The following is a 19451-nucleotide window of genomic DNA, read 5'->3' as shown; positions in this document are numbered from 1 at the left end:
TTCCATCCATGTCATTGCAAATAGGAAGATTTCAATTTTTTGTTGGCTGAGTAATATTTATGTGTGTATATATACAACACATCTTTATCCATTCATCTGTCAATAGACATCTGGGCTCCTTCTACAGTTTGGCTATTTGGAAACATTTCTTAATGTCCATGATGATCACACAAGTGTCCTTGAAATATCTCATTGAAATTTACATTTATGGTTTTTTTTTTAAGATTTTATTTATTTATTTGACAGACAGAGATCACAAGTAGGCAGAGAGGCAGGCAGAGAGAGAGGAGGAAGCAGGCTCCCTGCTGAGCAGAGAGCCCGATGCGGGGCTCGATCCCAGGACCCTGGGATCATGACCTGAGCCGAAGGCAGAGGCTTTAACCCACTGAGCCACCCAGACGCCCCTACATTTATGTTTTGTATATTTTTCTCTACTAGTATTATACTTGACAATAAAAAACTAAATACAAGATATTTTGAGAGACATCAGTGCTGTGCTATCTATATTTGATTTATTTAAGGAAGGCAAATATTTTTTGTGGGAATGAAAATATCTACTGAAGGGAAAATATTAAAACGTAAGAAAAACTTTTTTTTTTTAAAGGAATCTCAACTTAAGGGTATAAATATGAAATGATTTTATTCTAATAATTACCTCTTAATTTTCTATATTAAAAATGGCCATTTTCTTAGTGAGGGGTAAAAAAAAAACAAAACAACCAACAACAAAAAACTGTTCACTCTTCTTCCAAATGTCTACCCTAACAGGCTGTGACCTTTAACTCTGAAATTGAATGACTTGTGAAGGATCCTTGGAGCTAATCTTCTCTGTGGCTCTTCATGATCTCAGCTTTGTGCTGGCTGCAGTACTGTCTCACGTTCCTTTGTTTTTTGTTTTAATATATATATATTTTAAATATTTTATTTGTTTTAGAGAGAGAGAGAAACTGGGGAGGGACAGAACCTCAAGCAGGCTCCCTGCTGAGTGCAGGGAGCCAGATGCAGGGCTCAGTCCCATGACCCCGAAGTCCTGACTTGAGCCAAAATCAAGAATCAGATGCTTAACTGACTGAGCCACCCAGGTGTCCCTGTTTGTTTGAGCTTTTTTGACCAAATTTGTCTGCATGCCCAGATTGCTTCCCTAATCTTCTGTTTGTCATAAAGATCATGTTTTGGTATTTCAACACTCATTTCTTGTTTAATAATGTCAGGACTTTTCTCCAATGTGTGACTTTTATGAAGCAGCTTATCAGAAGAATTAAGAATACAGTACGTTGGTTGTATTTCATTTCTCTTCATTAGAGTTCCTTTGCATGAGACAGATCTGAAACTCAAGTTTTAAAACTGTATCCTGTCCTTTGGACAATGGGAGAAAGGAACCAAACCAGTGGAATATTATAGTTTTTAGGTTTTGAACCATGTTGTTATATTGCTTATTCACAAAATATAATTAAATTATGTAGATTAAGGGTTTTTTAAAGACTTACTTATTTGGGGGGCACCAGGGTAGCTCAGTCAGTTAACTGGCTGTCTTTGGCTCAGGTCATGATCCCAGAGTCCTGGGATTGAGCCCCACATTGGACCCTCTGCTCAGTGGAGAGCCTGCTTCTCCCTCCACCACTCCCCCTGCTTGTGCTTGCTTCCTCGCTCACTCTTTGTCAAATAAATAAATCTTAAAAAAAAAAAAAAAAAGATTTATTTATTTTAGAGAGCAAGCACAGTGTGGAGAGGAACAGAGGGAGAAGAAGAGAGAGAATGCCAAGCAGACCCCTTGCTGAGTGCAGAGCCCAACGTGGGGTTCGATCTCACAACCCCAAGATCATGACCTGAGCTGAAATCAGGAGTTGGACACCGAACTGACTGAGCCACCCAGGTGCCCCTGAATTGAAGATTTTTAAATTTCAACTACCTAAAAATTTTAAGGGGCTGGAGGACAGAGGAAGAGGGAGAGAATCTTAAGCAGAGAGAATCTTAGCCCACTATGTAGCCTATCAGGGGCTCGATCTCACAGCCCTGAGATCATGACCTGCCCTGAAATCAAGAGTCAGATGCTGAACCGGCTGAGCCACCCAGGCACCCCTCAGCTATATAAAAATTAAACAAAGGAAACAAACATGAAGGAAAATTACTAAAATACTAATTAGAATTTGTTGTCAGGATCAGAATACAGGAGGCTTTTTTTTTTTTTTCCATTTTTCTGAATTTTCTGCATGCTTAGCTATGAGCATGGATAACCAGGGGTTTTTTTGGTTTTTGGTGTTTTTTTGGGGGGTTTTTTTTTTTTTTTTTTATTTGAGAGGCAGAGATTACAAGTAGGCGGAGAGGCAGACAGAGAGAGAGGTGGAAGCAGGCTCCCCGACAAGCAGAGAGCCAGATGCGGGGCTTGATCCCAGGGCCCTGGGATCATGACCTGAGCTAAAGGCAGAGGCTTTAACCCACTGAGCCACCCAGGCGCCCCGATAACCAGTTTTTTAATGAGACCTTCAATTTTATATTTGGACACAAAATCTTCTAGGTATTTTAGGTGGTTAACTATAATTGTAACACCTGTGTCGCAGCACATTTGACCCTTGCTTTTTTTCTTTCCTTTTTTTTTTTTTTTTTTTGGATAATGACCATTTCTTACCCCTTGCCCTCTCCTGCCTCTTACTTTCTTTGCTCACCCACAAACCCCATACATTACTTACTTGTTGTTTTTCACCTTCATTCAGTTTCTTTTGCCTTATGCTTCCTATTGGCTCTTTTTTTTTTTCTTTTCTTTTTTTTCCCCTGTTGGCTTTTGATCCAAGTTGTTTTTAGCCTATAAGCTCAAAGCCCCATTTGATAAATGAGTTGTAGCCATTGGGCAAGATACTACTCTACCAACCAGGTCTTTCGCCTTTTACTAACTTGACTTTATTATAAAATACTTAATATGTTTTCTGAGATAGAACAATGACATTCATAGATATTAAACCCGGGTACTGCTTATACTCCACTCTGTTAGCATTGTAGAAAACCTTTGCATTAAATATAAGAAATTTTAGTAGACATATATAGATCAGGGCAACTGGGTGGCTCAGTGGGTTAAAGCCTCTGCCTTCTGCTCAGGTCATGATCTCAGGGTCCTAGAATCCAGCCCCCGCATTGAGCTTTCTGCACAACAGGGGGCCTACTTCCTCCTCTCTCTCTGCCAGCCTCTCTAACTACTTGTGATCTCCGTCAAATAAATAAATAAATAAATAAAATAGACATATAGATCAATGGAACAGAACAGAGAGCCCAGAAGTAAACCAACGATGATATAGTCAATTAATCTATGTCAAAGGAGGGAAGGATATACAATGGGGGGAAAATGGTTTCTTCAACAAATGGTGCTAGGAAAACTGGACAGCTCCATTCACAATAATGAAACTGGGACACTTCCTTATGGCAGACACAGAAATAAACTCAAAATAGATTAAAGACCTAAATGTGAGATCTGTAACCATAAAATTCCTAGAAGGAACATAGGCAGTAAGTTCTTTGGCATCAGCCATAGCAGAATTTTCCTAAGTATTTGTCCTTTGGCAAGGGAAACAAAGGTTAAACCAAACCACTGGGACTACATCAAAATAAAGAACTTTTGCACAGCAAAGGACACCAATAAAACAGATAACTTACCAAGTGAGAAAAGATATCTGCAAGTGATATACTTGATAAGGAGTTGGTATCCAAAATATATAAAGAACTTATACAACTCAACACCAAAAAAACAAATAACCTATTTAAAGAAATGGGCAGAAGGGGGCACCTGGGTGGCTTAGTCATTTAAGCATCTGATTTCAACTCAGGTCATGATCTCAGGGTCCTGGGATTGCTGTGAGTTTGCTCATCTCTCCCCCCTACCCTCCTCATTCTCCCTCTCTCCTCTTTCTCTCTTTCTCTCAAATAAATAAATAAAATCTCTTAAGGGGGGGCTGGGGGCAGGAGACATGAATAGACATTTTTCCAAAGAAGACATACAGAAGACCCAGTTTAGCTACCAATCTTTGTGAAGCTTTCCCAACCTCATTTTCCGCTCAAGAGAATTGTTTCTTCTTCATACCTACCCCAACACTCCATTTGTTACAGCTCTAAATAGTTAGTGTTCGTTACTTAGGGTATTAAGTCCGTCTTATTCATGTAGCAAGACAGCTGGCACATAATAGACAATCCATTGTTTATTGTTGAAAGGAATTACTTATTTCTATTACTACTGTAAGATCTGAATAATCTAGATCTGAATCCGCAGCTCAAACAGGAGGAGGGAGAAAGGGGTAAGAAAGTTAGAAATCTCCAGCTCTCCTCCCTGTCTGACCACACCATTTGCTCTCTCCATTTGACCTTATAGGTGGTGAGGATCCGGGGAAATTGAGCCATGCCATGTTAAAAAATGGCCATACCACTCCCATAGGAAGTACCAGATCTTCTAGTCCAGACCAAGAAGACGAGTCTGGAAGAATAGCGAGTCTTAGGAAGCCTGTTCCAGAAGAGGACCGAAAGAAGCGACTAGGTGAGAAACCCTGGGTTTGTGAGTGTAAGAGCCACGGATCAGCCATTCTCATTTAACTCACAGTTTTGCTAGAGCCAGGCGAGAAATAAAATCCAGATGGGAATTCTGTTCTTCTCTAGCAATTCCTCAACTAGTTGAAGCTTGAAGTGGAATTTTCCCCCTGCTCATTCTTATATTCGCAAAAGACGTAAGTTGTGATTCTCAAGGACAGAAGAGGACGTTAAGCATCAGACACCTGTAGGACTTTTTCAAGCTGCACACTCGTCCACCTGGGGGATTCCGTGCCTCCTCCAGTTGCCTGGCTCTGGTGTGCAAAATCACCACCACACAGGCCTCTCTTACTCTGGGATTGGGCTTAAGAAAGTATTGTTTACCTTAAGTATGTTGAGGTTGGGAAACTTGGCCTGTAAACTTATCTGCAAGTTAAATAATGGATAATGTCCACCATGAGCCCGTAGATGTGTTCGCTTTTTCAGTCTGTCTTGTGACTCTTTCCTCACTTTTATATCACATCTGTCATTACGCAGGCTCAACGGGAAGCCAGCCTAATTCCGAAGCAGAATCCGTTCCTGAGAACACACACAGACAGCCTTTACTTCCCCCGAAAAGACCCCTGTCCTCTTCTCATGAAGCAAATGAAGGGCAAGCAAAGGATGCCACTTCCTCTGGCAGCGGGGCCAGGCCTGTCACCTCCACTCCCGCCGCAGCCCCCACCACAGCGCCCGCTGCCTCAAACCCAGCAAAAACTGCTAGTTCCTCCGTCACCCCAGCCCCAGCACCCAGGACTCTGCCTGCTGCTCCCACAGGCACTAATGCCACCACTGCCCCAAGCCTCACGCACACGGTCCCTGCCAAGCAGCCCCCTCTCCCGCCCCCTAAACCAGCTCACAGAAATAGCAACCCTGTCATCGGTAAGTAAGTCTTTAGGTTTCCCTTGCTTTGGGTTTGGTTTGGTTTGGTTTGATTTGGGCTGCTGGTTTTATTGGATAATTACTACAGTATTGATTTGGCCTGTGACAGTTCTCCACGTCTTGTCCCTTTGAATGCACTCAGTAAAGAGAAAAGTCTTAAAAATGACGCACATAGCTTTGAATGAAAATGGATCAGGAGGGGCTCCTGGGTGGCTCAGTGGGTTAAAGCCTCTGCCTTCATCTCAGGTCATGATCCCAGGGTTCTGGGATTGAGCCCCGCATTGGGCTCTCTGCTCAGCAGGGAGCCAGCTTCCTCCTCTCTCTCTGCCTGCTTCTCTGCCTACTTGTGAACTCTGTCTGTCAAATAAATAAAATCTTAAAAAAAAAAAAAAAAGAAAGAAAGAAAGAAAATGGATGAGGACCAGGTACCAATAAATTTAAGTTCTAGTTTGCTGGAAGGGAGGGATTAATACCTATTTTTCTAAAACAGTGTTTCTGAAATACTGCGTCTAGTTGAGGGACTGGACATGTAAAGACCACAGGAGGTCTGACCTGCGTGGAGAAAAGGGGTTATTTAAACCACCAATGCCTGCCTTCAGCATGAGCCCAACAGATAAAAAGGTGATGGGGTAGATGCCAGTGTAACTTTTGATTCAGCGTCTGGCACAGTACCTTCATGTGAACTGTGAAATACATTATTCAGAGTGTCCTGATACAGTCGTGTTTTATCTTGAGAGAGTTAAGAATGCTACTCTTAATAAGTGGTAGAAGAAAGAAAACTAGGATGATAAACAGTACATTTTTATCATTTTAGTAAATTTTTTTATATTTACCTGAAGTCCTGTTTAGGTTAGCTTTTCTTTACATACATGTATACCTTCTTAGAGGAATTTTCAAGAAAGGAAGGAGAGGAAAGAAGGTAGTTTTTCAGGAAAAATGGTACTAGGCTTAGTATGGCTTGAAGTTCTTGTTCATGATTAAAGGGAGGAATTAAGTACGCTCATTAAACAGCTAATACCCCCACCTTGTGTAGCGTGACGAGAACCCTGAAAAACAGGCTTAGGATATATGTGAGTATGACAGATTGGAGTAGTTTTGTTTGTTTGTTTTTAAGACTTTATTTATTTATTTGACAGAGAGAGAGATCACAAGTAGAGAGGCAGGCAGAAGAGAGAGGGTGAAGCAGGCTCTCTGCCAAGCACAGAGCCCAATATGGGGCTCTATCCCAGGACCCTGAGATCATGACCTGAGCCAAAGGCAGAGGCTTAACCCACTGAGCAATCCAGGTGCCCCTGCAGTAGTTTGATTTAAAAAAGGATGGAGGTTATTACTATTACCACCATCCCGGATGGACAGTGCTGTGTTGACTTATCTCTGAGGAACTCAAGCAGCTTTCATATACTTGATTTCAGAACCTTCCTTGTGAAGTAGGAAAGCAATTTTATCTATTATATAGTTAGGGCAATTATAACACGAAGAAGTTGTGACTCACTCAAGGTTGCAGTTAATGAGAGAGAGAAACCAAACCTAGGCTTTTCAGCTCTTGAGCCCAGACCTCTGTCCTGTACCCCTGTATTCTCAAACTGATGTCTAGACAGGTTCTCATCACGATCACCTGGAGGGCTTGTTGAAACACAGATTGCTGGGCCCTGCCCTGACAGTTTCTGAATCAGTTAAGTCTGGGGGGCCAGGGGGCCTGAGAATTTGCATTTCTAAAAATTTCCCAGATGATACTGATGCTGCATACGTGGGGACCACACATTGAGAACCATTGTTCTAAGCCAGTAACAGTCTACCCTTTTCAGGACAAGGCAATATAAAAAATATTAATATGTGTACTGTGTTCTCTGGGCTGAACCACAGAGGCCACTCTTGGCCTAAGGTGAATAGCCCAGAGCAATAGGCCTTGTGACTAAGGGATCAACATCAGTCTTTTTTTTTTTATTATTAGCATATAATGCATTATTTGGGGTACAGGTCTGTGAATTGTCAGTGTTACACAGTTCACAGCCCTCACCATAGCACATACCCTCCCCAATGTCCATCACCCAACAACATCAGTCTTGAGTGGTCCTCAGCAGAAGGAGAAAAATAGGACCATTCACAGAGTTTTTATTAAGGTTAACTAGATTTGATTTGAAGGACTATTCTTTATTCTGAAATTATGACTTTGCTAATTCTTTGTTGATAAAAATCCATTTATTTCATGAAAGGATTATCTTCACAAATGGTTTACTTGATGTCAAGACTTGCTTGGAAATACTAAAAATTGACAGCCTGAGGTTGGTTGAGAATTTCATTTTAATTGTACTTGTCCATGAGACCCGAACATTTAGAAACCACTGCTGTAGATATTGCAGTGTCTGATAATGGGCATAACAGTGTTAGGACTAAGGACTGATTCGGAGTATTAGGACAAAGGAAGGACCACCATAAATGGCTGAACAAGTGACGGGAATTTGTAACCCTTCCAATGAACATTCCAGCGTCTTGCCCACAGAACTCAGCCAAGTGCCATTGTGAGGGAGGATGGTAACAGAGTTCATTTCTTTAATATCTTGAAGTATATGTTTTCCTTAAATTATCAAAGATAATATAACTTATCAATTCAAACAATATAATACTCAAATTTGGTCTTGTCAGGTATAGGATTTGTTGTAAATGGAGTATCTAATGGCTAGAGAAGCAGCAAAAGTCCATTCTACCCAAAAAATCTCATTGAGGCTAAAATTAATATTTTTTAAATCTTTTTTTATATGTGTATGCAGTGTTTTTCTAGAAAGTCTTTTTTAAAAATTTACCTAAGATATATAATACTTTGTGTTAATTATACTGGAATTATATTTTTTAAGTGAATTTGGGCATTTATAATATATAAAAAACTAAATGATTAAAGTAATATAAAGTTAATTTATTCACAGTTAATAAATAAATTATTATTATCTTACATATTTAAATTATTTTCATAATTTGGCCTATGAATAAGTAACTATACCTAATAAAATGTAGATGTAGGTAAAACTGAAAAAAAATTTACTTATGAAGGATGAATACCCAACTTTTATAGCAACATGGACGGAACTGGAAGAGATTATGCTGAGTGAAATAAGTCAGAGAGCTAGTCAATTATTATATGGTTTCACTTACTTGTGGAGCATAACAAATAACATGGAGGACATGGGAGTTAGAGAGGAGAAGGGAGTTGGGGGAAATTGGAAGGGGAGGTGAACCATGAGAGACTATGGACTCTGAAAAACAATCTGAGGGTTTTGAAGGGGCGGGGGGGGGGTGCGGTGGGAGGTTGGGGGAACCAGGTAGTGGGTATTAGAGAGGGCACGGATTGCATGGAGCACTGGGTGTGGTGCAAAAATAATGAATATTGTTATGCTGAGAATAAAAATAAATTTTAAAAATTTACTTCTGATTAGTGACATTAGAACATCATCACATTAGCTAGTTTTTTACTTTGAATGCTACCAGTGGAATGGGACTTAGGGCAAGTAAATTTTTATTTCAGGGGACCTTGAGGTGTTGCTCTCTAGGTAAGACAGTGGGAGCCATTTGAAAACAAGTGGTGTGACCAAAATTTGGGATTTGAGTAGAGGGTTAGAGGTTGGTGATCAAGAGACTTACTATTTAATTATTTTGCAAGATTAGCCCACGGGTGATGTGATGATCTACTTCTTAAAGTCCATTTGGAGCCCTCCAAAGGGACTTTGCTGAATCAAAACCTGAGTCATCTTGGGGTTGGGAGGATCACATAGAGATACATATTGTCGTGAAACAGAATGGGGGCCTCTCGTAAGCATGTGTTGGGGATCCGCCATGTGCCCAGCACTGTGCCCACTTCTCTGGATATGCTGATAGGTTGCTCTGTCATCAAGGAGCCCATAGAGTAGTGGGAAGTGGTCCTGAGGGCTTAGGTATATAGGATAAGAAGTATGGACACTCATAAAAATCACAAAGACAGTGCGATCTAGTGGATGGAGTCTAATAATGAGACCTGGACTAGCCCAGCCCCTGTATGTAATATGATCTTGGGCAGGTCATCTGACTTCTGTGGTCTCAGTTTTGCCTTCTGTAAATTGGTAAAGATAACCTCCTCTAAAAGATAATTATCATATGATCTCTCGGATATGAGGAATTTGAGAGGAAGGTCAGGGGGTCGTGGGGGGAAGGGAGGGAAAAAATGAAACAATATGGGACCGGGGAGGGAGACAAACCTTAAGAGACTCTTAATCTCAGGAAACAAACTGAGGGTCACTGGGGGGAGAGGGAAGGAGAGGGTGATTGGTTGTGGACATTGGAGAGGGTATGTGCTATGGTGAGTGCTGTGAAATGTGTAAGCCTAATGATTCACAGACCTGTACCCCTGTACACAGCAAATAATACATTATATATTAATTTAAAAATAATAACAATCAAAAACTAATGATGTATGATGACTAACGTAACACAATAAAAATGTAAAAAAAAAAAAAGAAAAGATAACCTCCTTTACAAGGAGAATCCAAAGTCAAGAATAGCAAAGCACTTTGATTTCCTCCAAGTCCTTTGCATTTGCTGTAAAAATTTAGGACGTCGTTATTGATAATTTTATAATGCAGAACTGGGATATCTAGATGTCATTATTTATCAAGTTATGGTAACGATGCCTGGTAGTATTTAGGGTTTTTTTACTGCTACCTGTGTGGTCAAAATTTTTTTTTTTTTTTTTAAGATTTTATTTGACACACAGAGATCACAAGTAGGCAGAGAGGCAGGCAGAGAGAAAGAGGAGGAAGCAGGCTCCCTGCTGAGCAGAGAGCCCGATGTGGGGCTGGATCCCAGGACCCTGGGATCATGACCTGAGCCGAAGGCAGAGGCTTTAAGCCACTGAGACTGCCAGGCGAGTGTGGTCAAATTTTTTAATGGAATTCTGTTAGACAAAAGAACTTACATTTTTAATCTCACCAAGTCATAAAAAGTCATATATATTAGAGTAAAGAAGTATTAAGGTAGTCTGTATGTCTGTATGTATATTAGGCCTTCTAGATATTTAAATATAAATTTTGTTTTACTTAGTGGGAGATACCTAGGTTGTGACAAAGCCACGAAGTGGTATAATTCACCTGAAAGCTGAGAGTAAGCTCAGTTCTAATCTAGGCTCTGGGCTGGCCCTTCAAAGCACTGTGAAGCCATCTGAAACTAAGGTGTTGTTCTCTCTTTTCCAGCTGAACTGTCCCAAGCAATAAACAGCGGTACACTGTTATCAAAACCATCCCCACCATTACCACCTAAGAGAGGCATTCCATCAGCCTTGGTACCCGCCTCGGAGTCTGCCACCACAAGAGCACTGAGTGATCAGAGAGAAAGGAACACATGCTCTGTGGGCTCTGAACCACTGTTGATGATCCCACCTCCCTCTCCATCGCCCCCACTGCCAACTCATATACCTCCCGAACCCCCACGATCCCCTCCATTCCTTGCTAAGACTTTCCAAGTTGTGCCAGAAAATGAGTTTCCATCTTCCTTAAACCTGCCTCAGGAGGTATCCCAGCAGGAAGATCAGAAAAAGGAGGCACCCAAGAGGATGTTGGACCACAGCTTTGGGGAGCCCCATGTACCCTACAGGCTGCCTCCACTCCCACTGCATATCCGAATCCAGCAGGCCCTGACCAGCCCGCTTCCCATGACTCCTCCCTTGGAGGGCTCTCATAGAGCTCACTCCTTGCTCTTTGAGTACGGTGACAACTTTTCTGAGGACAGCAGTACCCTGGGTCGGACCAGGTCACTTCCCATCACTATTGAGATGCTGAAAGTGTGAGTGCCTCTAAAGTTTGTCTTTTGTTTCCTCTTTTTTATTCTAGGTAGCCTTTCTTGGAAAAATTTTTTATAAAAAGAAATTGTGATTAAAGTTAGAATGCTTAGCAAATAAAGACATGTTCTAGAATTTGGACTTTATTTGCCCTGCTGATTTCTGTAACACTGTTTCCATAGCGGCCATAAACTACTGTACTTGAAAATTAAACCACTCTACTTTTTGTATATGATACAAGGGAGGCCATGTAACATGGTGCTTAACAGCATTAACCTTGGGGAAAGCTCTGGGTTTAAATCCCAGCTCTTCCTCTTCCTTCCTAGCTTGCAGTAGTGTTTGTTACTTAACCTTTCTGCACTTGAGTTGTCAGATCCATAAACAAGGAATAATAACCTATCTCATAGGCTTGTGAAGAGGAAATCAGACAAATCTGAAGGCTTGGTGCCCAGTGCCTAAATGCAGTAGAGAGGAACAGAGAACAGTCTGGAGGAAGAGAAGGGAGCCCTGAAAGATAGTTCAATGTCCAGCCTCACAAAGTAGAACTGACCAGCTTGTTCTCTCCCTCATCTGTCCCAAATACCTTGTCTTTTCAAAATTCTAACAAATTAGACTGAAGGTTAACACTTTCTGGCGAGTTGGAGATTTGCCAGGGATTTGCAAATTGGAGAACTGTCATAGACTTGTTGCCACATACTGCTTAGTTCCTTTGCCATAATCTTTGTACTTGCCAGCATGATTTTTTTACATCCTGGAAGGAGACAGTTTAGGAGCGCACATGGACTAAGTCACAGCTTTATGCCTCCAGAGTAGAAAGGGGGCAAAGTTAGTTTTCATCTTTATATCTCTTTGCTTCCTTGGATTCAGTTATCATTTTGTCCTACTCCATTGTTAAACTAAGGGAAATAAGTGGGTTAAATATCTTTATTACGTATCCTCCATGAGCCAAGCACAGTGTTAGATGCTGTGTGGTCTTTTCATTTAATCAGCCCAAAACAGACTTGCTTCTCACATGTAGATCATTAGGGGCCTGTGTGCCAAACGCTAGTATGTTCTAGAATTTATCTGTTTTATTCTCACAACAAGCCTAGCAGGTAGGTATCGTTCACATTTACAGAAAAGTTAATTAACTTATAAGCTAGTAAGCTAGTGAGTAAGTCATAGAGCTAGGATTTGAGCCTAGAGCCTTTTAGATTAATAACTGCTAAAAAAAAGTTTCTTAGCAAGATTCTTGGGACGCCTGGGTGGCTCAGTTGGTTAAGCGGCTGCCTTCGGCTCAGGTCATGATCCCAGCATCCTGGGATCGAGTCCCATATCGGGCTCCTTGCTTGGCAGGGAGCCTGCTTCTCCCTCTGCCTCTGCCTTCCACTCTGTCTGCCTGTGCTTGCTCTCGCTTCTCTCTCTATGACAAATAAATAAATAAAATCTTTAAAATTAAAAAAAAAAAAAGTTTCTTAGCAAGATTCTTGAAGTTAAGGGAAGGAATAAATTATTTCCCTCGTGGAATTTTCCATAGTTATTCAGTACCATGCCTTGCAAATCAGTTACCCGTTCTATTTCTTTTTTTTTTTTTAACCTGTTATGTTTCTGAAAGGAAAATATAATTATGTTAATTTGTTAGTCCAGACGATGAAGAAGAAGAGGAACAAAACCACCCATCTGTGTGCGTTGAAGATGTGGCATCTACCTCACTTGTTCCTAAACTACCGCGGTGTCTGCAGGAGGAGGAGGAAGCGAAGGAGAGTGACTCGGATTCAGAAGGTCCCATTCAGTACAGAGACGAAGAGGATGAAGATGAGAGCCATCATAGTAAGAAAGGGAAAAGCAAGGGAGAAAATTACTTTATCGGTAGAGCTACTTGCCGGTGTCAGATGACTGGGAATAATCACCCTCTCCTACCGAGTCACCGGGCTAAGTGATACCGGAAGCCATGGTGATAGAGCCTTGTCCCTGTTTTTCCCACTGTCCGAGAGAGCTATGTAGGCGGAGTCATGCAGGCTTTGGTTTGTTTTGAAGATTGATTTATTTTAGAGGATGCAGGGAAAGGGAGAGAGAGTGCAGAGCCTGATGCAGGGCTCAGTCCTGCAACCCTGAGATCATGACCTGAGCTGAAATCAAGAGTTAGAAGCTCAACCAGCTGAGCCACCCAGGCACCCAGAGTCATGCAGGTTTTTATCTGTTTGTGATCGAAGAATTATTTACCTTGATGGTATTAAAGAATTCGGAGTAGAAGGAAGTTGGTATTTGGGCTGTGTTAAAAAGGCATAATGATGTTGTCCTTTACTCTTGTGAACTTACTGTGTCTGTGGGGAAAAGAAGAAAAACCATACACAGATCTGCACATAATGGAATCCTGATTCCTACAAGCAGGAAGGCAGCTTTAAGAAGAGGAATCTTGGGGCACCTGGGTGGCTCAGTGGGTGAAGCCTCTGCTTTCAGCTCAGGTCATGACCTCAGGGTCCTGGGAAGGCCTGGGATGGAGCCTCGCACTGGGCTCTCTGCTCAGCCGGGAGCCTGCTTTCCCCCCACTCTCTGCCTGCCTCTCTTTGCCTACTTGTGATCTCTGTCAAATAAATAAACAAAATCTTTAAAAAAAAAAGGGGGGGGGTGAATCTTGGGGCTCCTGGCTGGTTCAGTCGATAAAGCATGTGACTCTTGATCTCAGGGTCATGAGTTCAAGCCCCACATTGGGCATAAAGCCTATTCAAAAAAAAAAAAAAAGGAATCTTCCGAAATGTGTTAGTGTGTATACCTTTATATTGTCATTCAGAGGGCTCTCCCATGTTTAGATTCTCTCTCCTCTAGGAACTCTTACTTAGAAGAAATGTAGAGGAGTTAGAAAGGAGAAAGTATCTTTGGCCCAGCTGAGTCCATCTAACTAATCAGATTTTCAGACGTCTTCAGCTTTCCCCCCACCTCTGTGTTAGCTGGGAGACACCATACTCTTTGTTCAGACTCTTGCCTAGTTCTGGGTGACTTTGAGCCTTAGCGTGCACTTTTTCTTCTTTCCCTTACACAAAGGTGCTCTGGCCAACAAAGTGAAAAGGAAGGACACACTGGCAATGAAGTTGAACCACAGACCCAGTGAACCAGAGTTGAACGTGAATTCCTGGCCTCGGAAAAGCAAAGAGGAGTGGAATGAAATAAGGCACCAGATTGGGAACACGCTGATCCGGTAAGCCTTGGCTTCGAGGAGACTGATTTGATGTGATTTTTGCCAGAAGGTGTGTCAGAGACTTACTTTGTGGTAGAACATTCACTTTTATCTTTCTCCTTTCCTAATTTTAGAAACCACATAATTTTTAAAAATACACATTGTACACAGTTGGGTATCCAATTTGGAATTTGGAAATTAAGGAACCAAATGGCTCTTGGAGCTTTAAACCATGAGAAAGACATATTTCACAGCTTTACACACAAGTTAGACACAAATACAGCTTTATTTTATTTTATTTTTTAAAGATTTTACTCATTTTTTTATTTGAGAGAGAGCATGAGTGGGAAGGAGGGGCAGAGGGAGAGGGATAACTGGACTCCTCACTGAGCACGGAACCTGACTGAGGGCTCGATCCCAGGACCCCAAGATCATGACCTGAGCTGAAGGCAGATGCTTAACTGACTGAGTCACCCAGGGGCCCATAAATATGGCTTTTAAAAAGTTTCTAAAGAGGCTAGCTTGGTCAGTGGAGCATGTGACTCTTGATCTGGGATTCATGAGTTCAGGCCCCATATTAGGCATAGCGTCTACTTTTCAAAAAAAAAAATTTTTTTTTAAGTTTCTAGAGAATTCAGGTGCTTCCCAGGACAGCAAGACTCCTCTGTCATTTATCCAGTTGCTCAATTGCGAGCTGCCAACCCAATTAAAGATCACACCCATATTTTCGTTGTATCCATTTCACAAGTTCTCTGTAACTGCCTGCTTTCAAAGTGATAGTATAGTGTATTTTTCAAGTCAGCTGGAACCAAAATCATAAAGAAGCTGAATGCCGGCCAGCTTCCTACACATGTCATATACATAGAGTCCGTGTGTATAACAGGTGTTTGAACAACTCACATGTTTCTTTTGGTAGAGTGAGGAAAAGGAAACGGAACTCTTGGCATATTCTTGACAAAATAAATAACTTAGGGTGTGCATTAATTGAGATATTTTCTCCTTTTGTGCCTTAGACACCTGGCTTTACTGTTGGCCAGGATAGCAGTCTTAATGAAGAACTGTAGCCCTCTGAGTATCAGCCAGAGAACATCAAGAATAGGAATTAGTTAAGAATCTGGGGGTGCCTGGGTGACTCAGTCAGTTAAGCCTCTGCCTTCAGCTCAGGTCATGATCCCAGGGTCCTGGGCTCGAGCCCTGTGTCAGACTTCCTGCTCCGTGAAGAGCCTGCTTCTCCCTCTCCCTGCCACTCTGCCTGCTTGTGCACTCTTTCTCTCTCTCTGTCTCTCTCTGTGTCAAATAAATAAATAAAATCTTTAAAAAAAAAAAAAAAAGAATGGGAATCTTTGATAATAGATTTTTCTTTCACTACAGAGCTGTTTACTCATCTTTGAGTGTTGTTTCATGAGTCCTAGTCTTAGAAGGGTTTGTTAGACAGTAGCAATGAACAACCTGAAACTGGAACCTAAAAATACAACAGATTAACATTTATAATAGCCGTTAACAGCAGCATTAAAAATCTTTAAAGATTTACAGATAAATCTGACAAAAGATTATGTAAGACCTGTACACTGCGAAGTATAAAATACTGCTGAAGAAAGTAAAGAAGAGCTAAATAAAGGAAGAGAATTACCATACTCATGGGTCAGAAGTCTCAAGTGTTATTAAGATACCAATTAATACATGTGGGGCACCTGGGTGGCTCAGTGGGTTAAAGCCTCTGCCTTCGGCTCAGGTCGTGATCCCAGGATCCTGGGATCGAGTCCCGAGTCAGGCTCTCTGCTCAGCAAGGAGCCTGCTTCCTCCTCTCTCTCTCTGCCTGCCTCTCTGCCTACTTGGGATCTCTGTGTGTCAAATTAATAAGTTTTTAAAAAATAAATTTTAAAAAATATACATACCAATGCATGCGATTCCAAACTACTCCCCCAGAAGGCTTTCTTTAAAAGTTATTTTTATTAACATATAATGTATTATTTGCCCCAGGGGTACAGGTCTGTGAATCATCAGGCTTACACAATTCACAGCACTCACCATAGACCATACCCTCCCCAATGTCCATAACCCAACCACCCTATCCCTACCCACATACCCCCCAGCAACCCTCAGTTTGTTTTGTGAGATTAAGAGTCTCTTACGGTTTGTCTCCCTCAATCCCATCTTGTTTCATTTTTTTCTTCTATAACCCCCAAAACCCCCTACCCTACCTCTCAAATTCCTCATATCAGAGAGATCATAGGATAATTGTCTTTCTCTGATTGACTTATTTTGCTCAGTGTAATACCCTCTAGTTCTATCCACATCTTTGCAAATGGCAAGATTTCATTTCTTTTTGATGGCTGCATAGTATTCCATTGTATATATACACCACATCTTCTTTATCCATACATCTTTTGATGGACATCTAGGTTCTTTCCATAGTTTGGCTACTGTGGACATTGCTGCTGTAAACATTTGGGTGCACGTGCCCCTCCAGAAAGCTTTTTTTAAATTGGCAAACTGATTTTAAAATTCTTACAGAATTACAAAGTACACTATAATAACCAAAGCAGCTAAGGAAAAGAACAGGGTTTGGAGGACTAACACAGTCTGATTGAAGACATATTAGAAAGCTAAAGTAACCTAATCGGTATGGTGTTGACATAAAGATAAACGAACAGAAAAGAGAGTCCAGAAATATACTCACCCATATATGTACAGCTCATTTTTGATAAAGGTACAAAGATAATTTCATGGTCCTTTTAACAACTGGCGCTGGCACAAAAATTACTTCAGTTCATGCCTCGCATCACATGCAAAAAATTAACTCAGAATAAATAAAGATGAGAGTTAGGGGCACCTGGGTGGCTCAGTGGGTTAAGGCCTCTGCCTTCAGCTCAGGTCATGATCTCAGGGTCCTGGGATCGAGCCCCACATCGGGCTCTCTGCTCGCTGGGGAGCCTGTTTCCTCCTCCTCTCTCTCTCTCTGCCTATTTGTGATCTCTGACTGTCAAATAAGTAAATAAAATCTTTTTAAAATAAATAAATATGAGAGTTTAAACTACAAACCTTCTAGAAGAATATGAGTTGGACAAGATTTCTCAGATACAATTGCAAAAGCATGATTCTTAAGAGGAAAACATTGGGCACCTGGGTAGCTCGGTGGGTTAAGCCTCTGCCATCAGCTCAGGTCATGATCCCAGGGTCCTGGGTTCGAGCCCCGCCTCAGGCTCCTGGCTCAGCAGGGAGTCAGCTTCTCCCTCTCCCTCTGTCTCTTCCCTTGCTCATGCTCTCTCTCTCTCTATCTCTCTCTGTCTCAGATAAATGAATAAAATCCTTAAAAAATTATTTTAAAAAAAATCAACCATAGGATCCAGCAAACACAAATATCCATCAAAGGGCAAATGGAGGGGCGCCTGGGTGGCTCAGTGGGTTAAAAGCCTCTGCCTTCGGCTCAGGTCATGATCTCAGGGTCCAGGATCGAACCCCACACGGGACTCTCTGCTCGGCGGGGAGCCTGCTTCCCCTTCTCTCTCTCTACCTGCCTCTCTGCCTTCTTGTGATCTCTGTCAAATAAATAAATAAAATCTTTATAAAGAAAAAAAAGAGGGGGGAGCAAATGGACAGGGGGCACCTGGGTGACTCAGTTGGTGGAGAATTCGACTCTTGATCTCAGGGTCATGAGTTCAAGCCCATGTTGGGCATAGAGGCTATTTTAAATATAAAAGGAAGATGGAAATTTGGACACAGATTCAAACACACATGCAAGGACAGTGCTAGGTGACTATAGAAGCAGAGATTGGAGTGATGGGTCTGTGCACCAGAGAATGCCAAAGACTGCTGGCAGCCCCACCAGAAGCTAGTGGAGGGGCATAGTACAGATCCCCTTCAGAGGTTCAGGAGGAACCAACCTTGCCCACACCTTGATTTTGGACTTCTGGCCTCCAGAACTGTGAGAGAATAAATTTTTGTGGTTTTAAGCCACCTAATTTGTTGTAATTTGTTACAGCAGCACTAGGACACCAGTACAAGGTTGGTGGGTATGTTCATTGTAATTTTGGTGATGGTTTCACAAGTATATACACATATAAAAACAGCAAATCATGCGGTTTATTTTATGTCACTTAGACATTACTGGAGTGTGGGGGTTTTTTTTGTTGTTGTTTCTGGGTTTGTTTGTTGGGGTTTTTTTGTTTTTGTTTTTGTTTTTTTTTTTTTGGATGAACATTTAAAAAGCAAGGTCTTACTCAGAGTGACCAAGAAAAACTTTGAAATACATAAAGAAAAGGGGTGTCTGGGTGGCTCAGTCAGTCAAGCCACTGCCTTCGGCTCAGGTCATGATCCCAAAGTCCTGGGATCAAGTCCTGAATCAGGCTCCTTGCTCTGCTGGGAGCCTGCTTTTCTCTCTGCCTCTGCTGCCTCTCTGCCTGCTTGTGTGCGCTCTCTCTCTTTCTCTCTCTCTCTCCCACAAATAAATAAATAAATAAAATCTTTTTAAAAAAAATACATAAAGAATGTTGTAAATTATATAGAAATTGGGGCTGGGAGTACTCTAGGCAGCCAGCTAAAGGGTTGCTAGCATGCAGTTCAAACACTGAGAAGCAAAAATCAAACGTAACAAGTGAATAACTGATCCCAGAGACGACGTTATTGTTGGTGATTAGCCTCTCAAAACTGTGGATGAGAAGAGAAACTTCATCAGTATTTTACAGAGAGAACCAGAATTAAAATCATAGAATCATAGAATATCATTTGTATGATTAAATTCCAGTGGTTGCTAACTCACTGGTTTAAAAATCAAAAGGAAGACACGAGAGTCGGATGGGAAGGACTGAAAAAATACATACATGAAAATCTCAGTCCTTGTGCCTGGTTTTCTGAATCAGAATTTCTATAGTATGCCTTGAAACTCTGTGCTCTTTAGCAAATCTATTTGGGAGGCAGCCGTCCAGTCCAAACCTTCATTTTACAGATGACTACACTGGGGATCTAACTGAGACTTTTTGTGGTGACAGGGCTCATTAATATCAGAACTAGAACTGGAATTTTGGCCTCATGTTTGCATGCACAATTCTCTTTTATGTTGTGGTTTTTGTACTAACA

At 41.5% G+C, this 19451-nt stretch overlaps 1 protein-coding gene across 7 annotated transcripts in view; it reads left to right on the top strand.

The window, feature by feature from the left end:
• Nucleotides 1-19451, top strand: part of PHACTR4 (phosphatase and actin regulator 4) — a 106157-nt gene that overhangs the window by 75236 nt on the left and 11470 nt on the right. For all 7 annotated transcript variants that reach the window (XM_032360675.1, XM_032360672.1, XM_032360674.1 and 4 more), the window contains 5 exons: nt 4352-4513; nt 5041-5424; nt 10638-11226; nt 12843-13030; nt 14243-14396. In XM_032360675.1, coding sequence (XP_032216566.1) covers nt 4352-4513; nt 5041-5424; nt 10638-11226; nt 12843-13030; nt 14243-14396 — 1477 coding nt within the window. The remainder of the gene's footprint in view (nt 1-4351; nt 4514-5040; nt 5425-10637; nt 11227-12842; nt 13031-14242; nt 14397-19451) is intronic.

The sequence above is a fragment of the Mustela erminea genome, chromosome 10 (genome assembly GCF_009829155.1).
Source record: "Mustela erminea isolate mMusErm1 chromosome 10, mMusErm1.Pri, whole genome shotgun sequence".
Lineage (NCBI taxonomy): Eukaryota > Metazoa > Chordata > Mammalia > Carnivora > Mustelidae > Mustela > Mustela erminea.
Note: the sequence above shows the minus strand (reverse complement) of the source record. Positions and strands in the feature narration are given on the sequence as shown.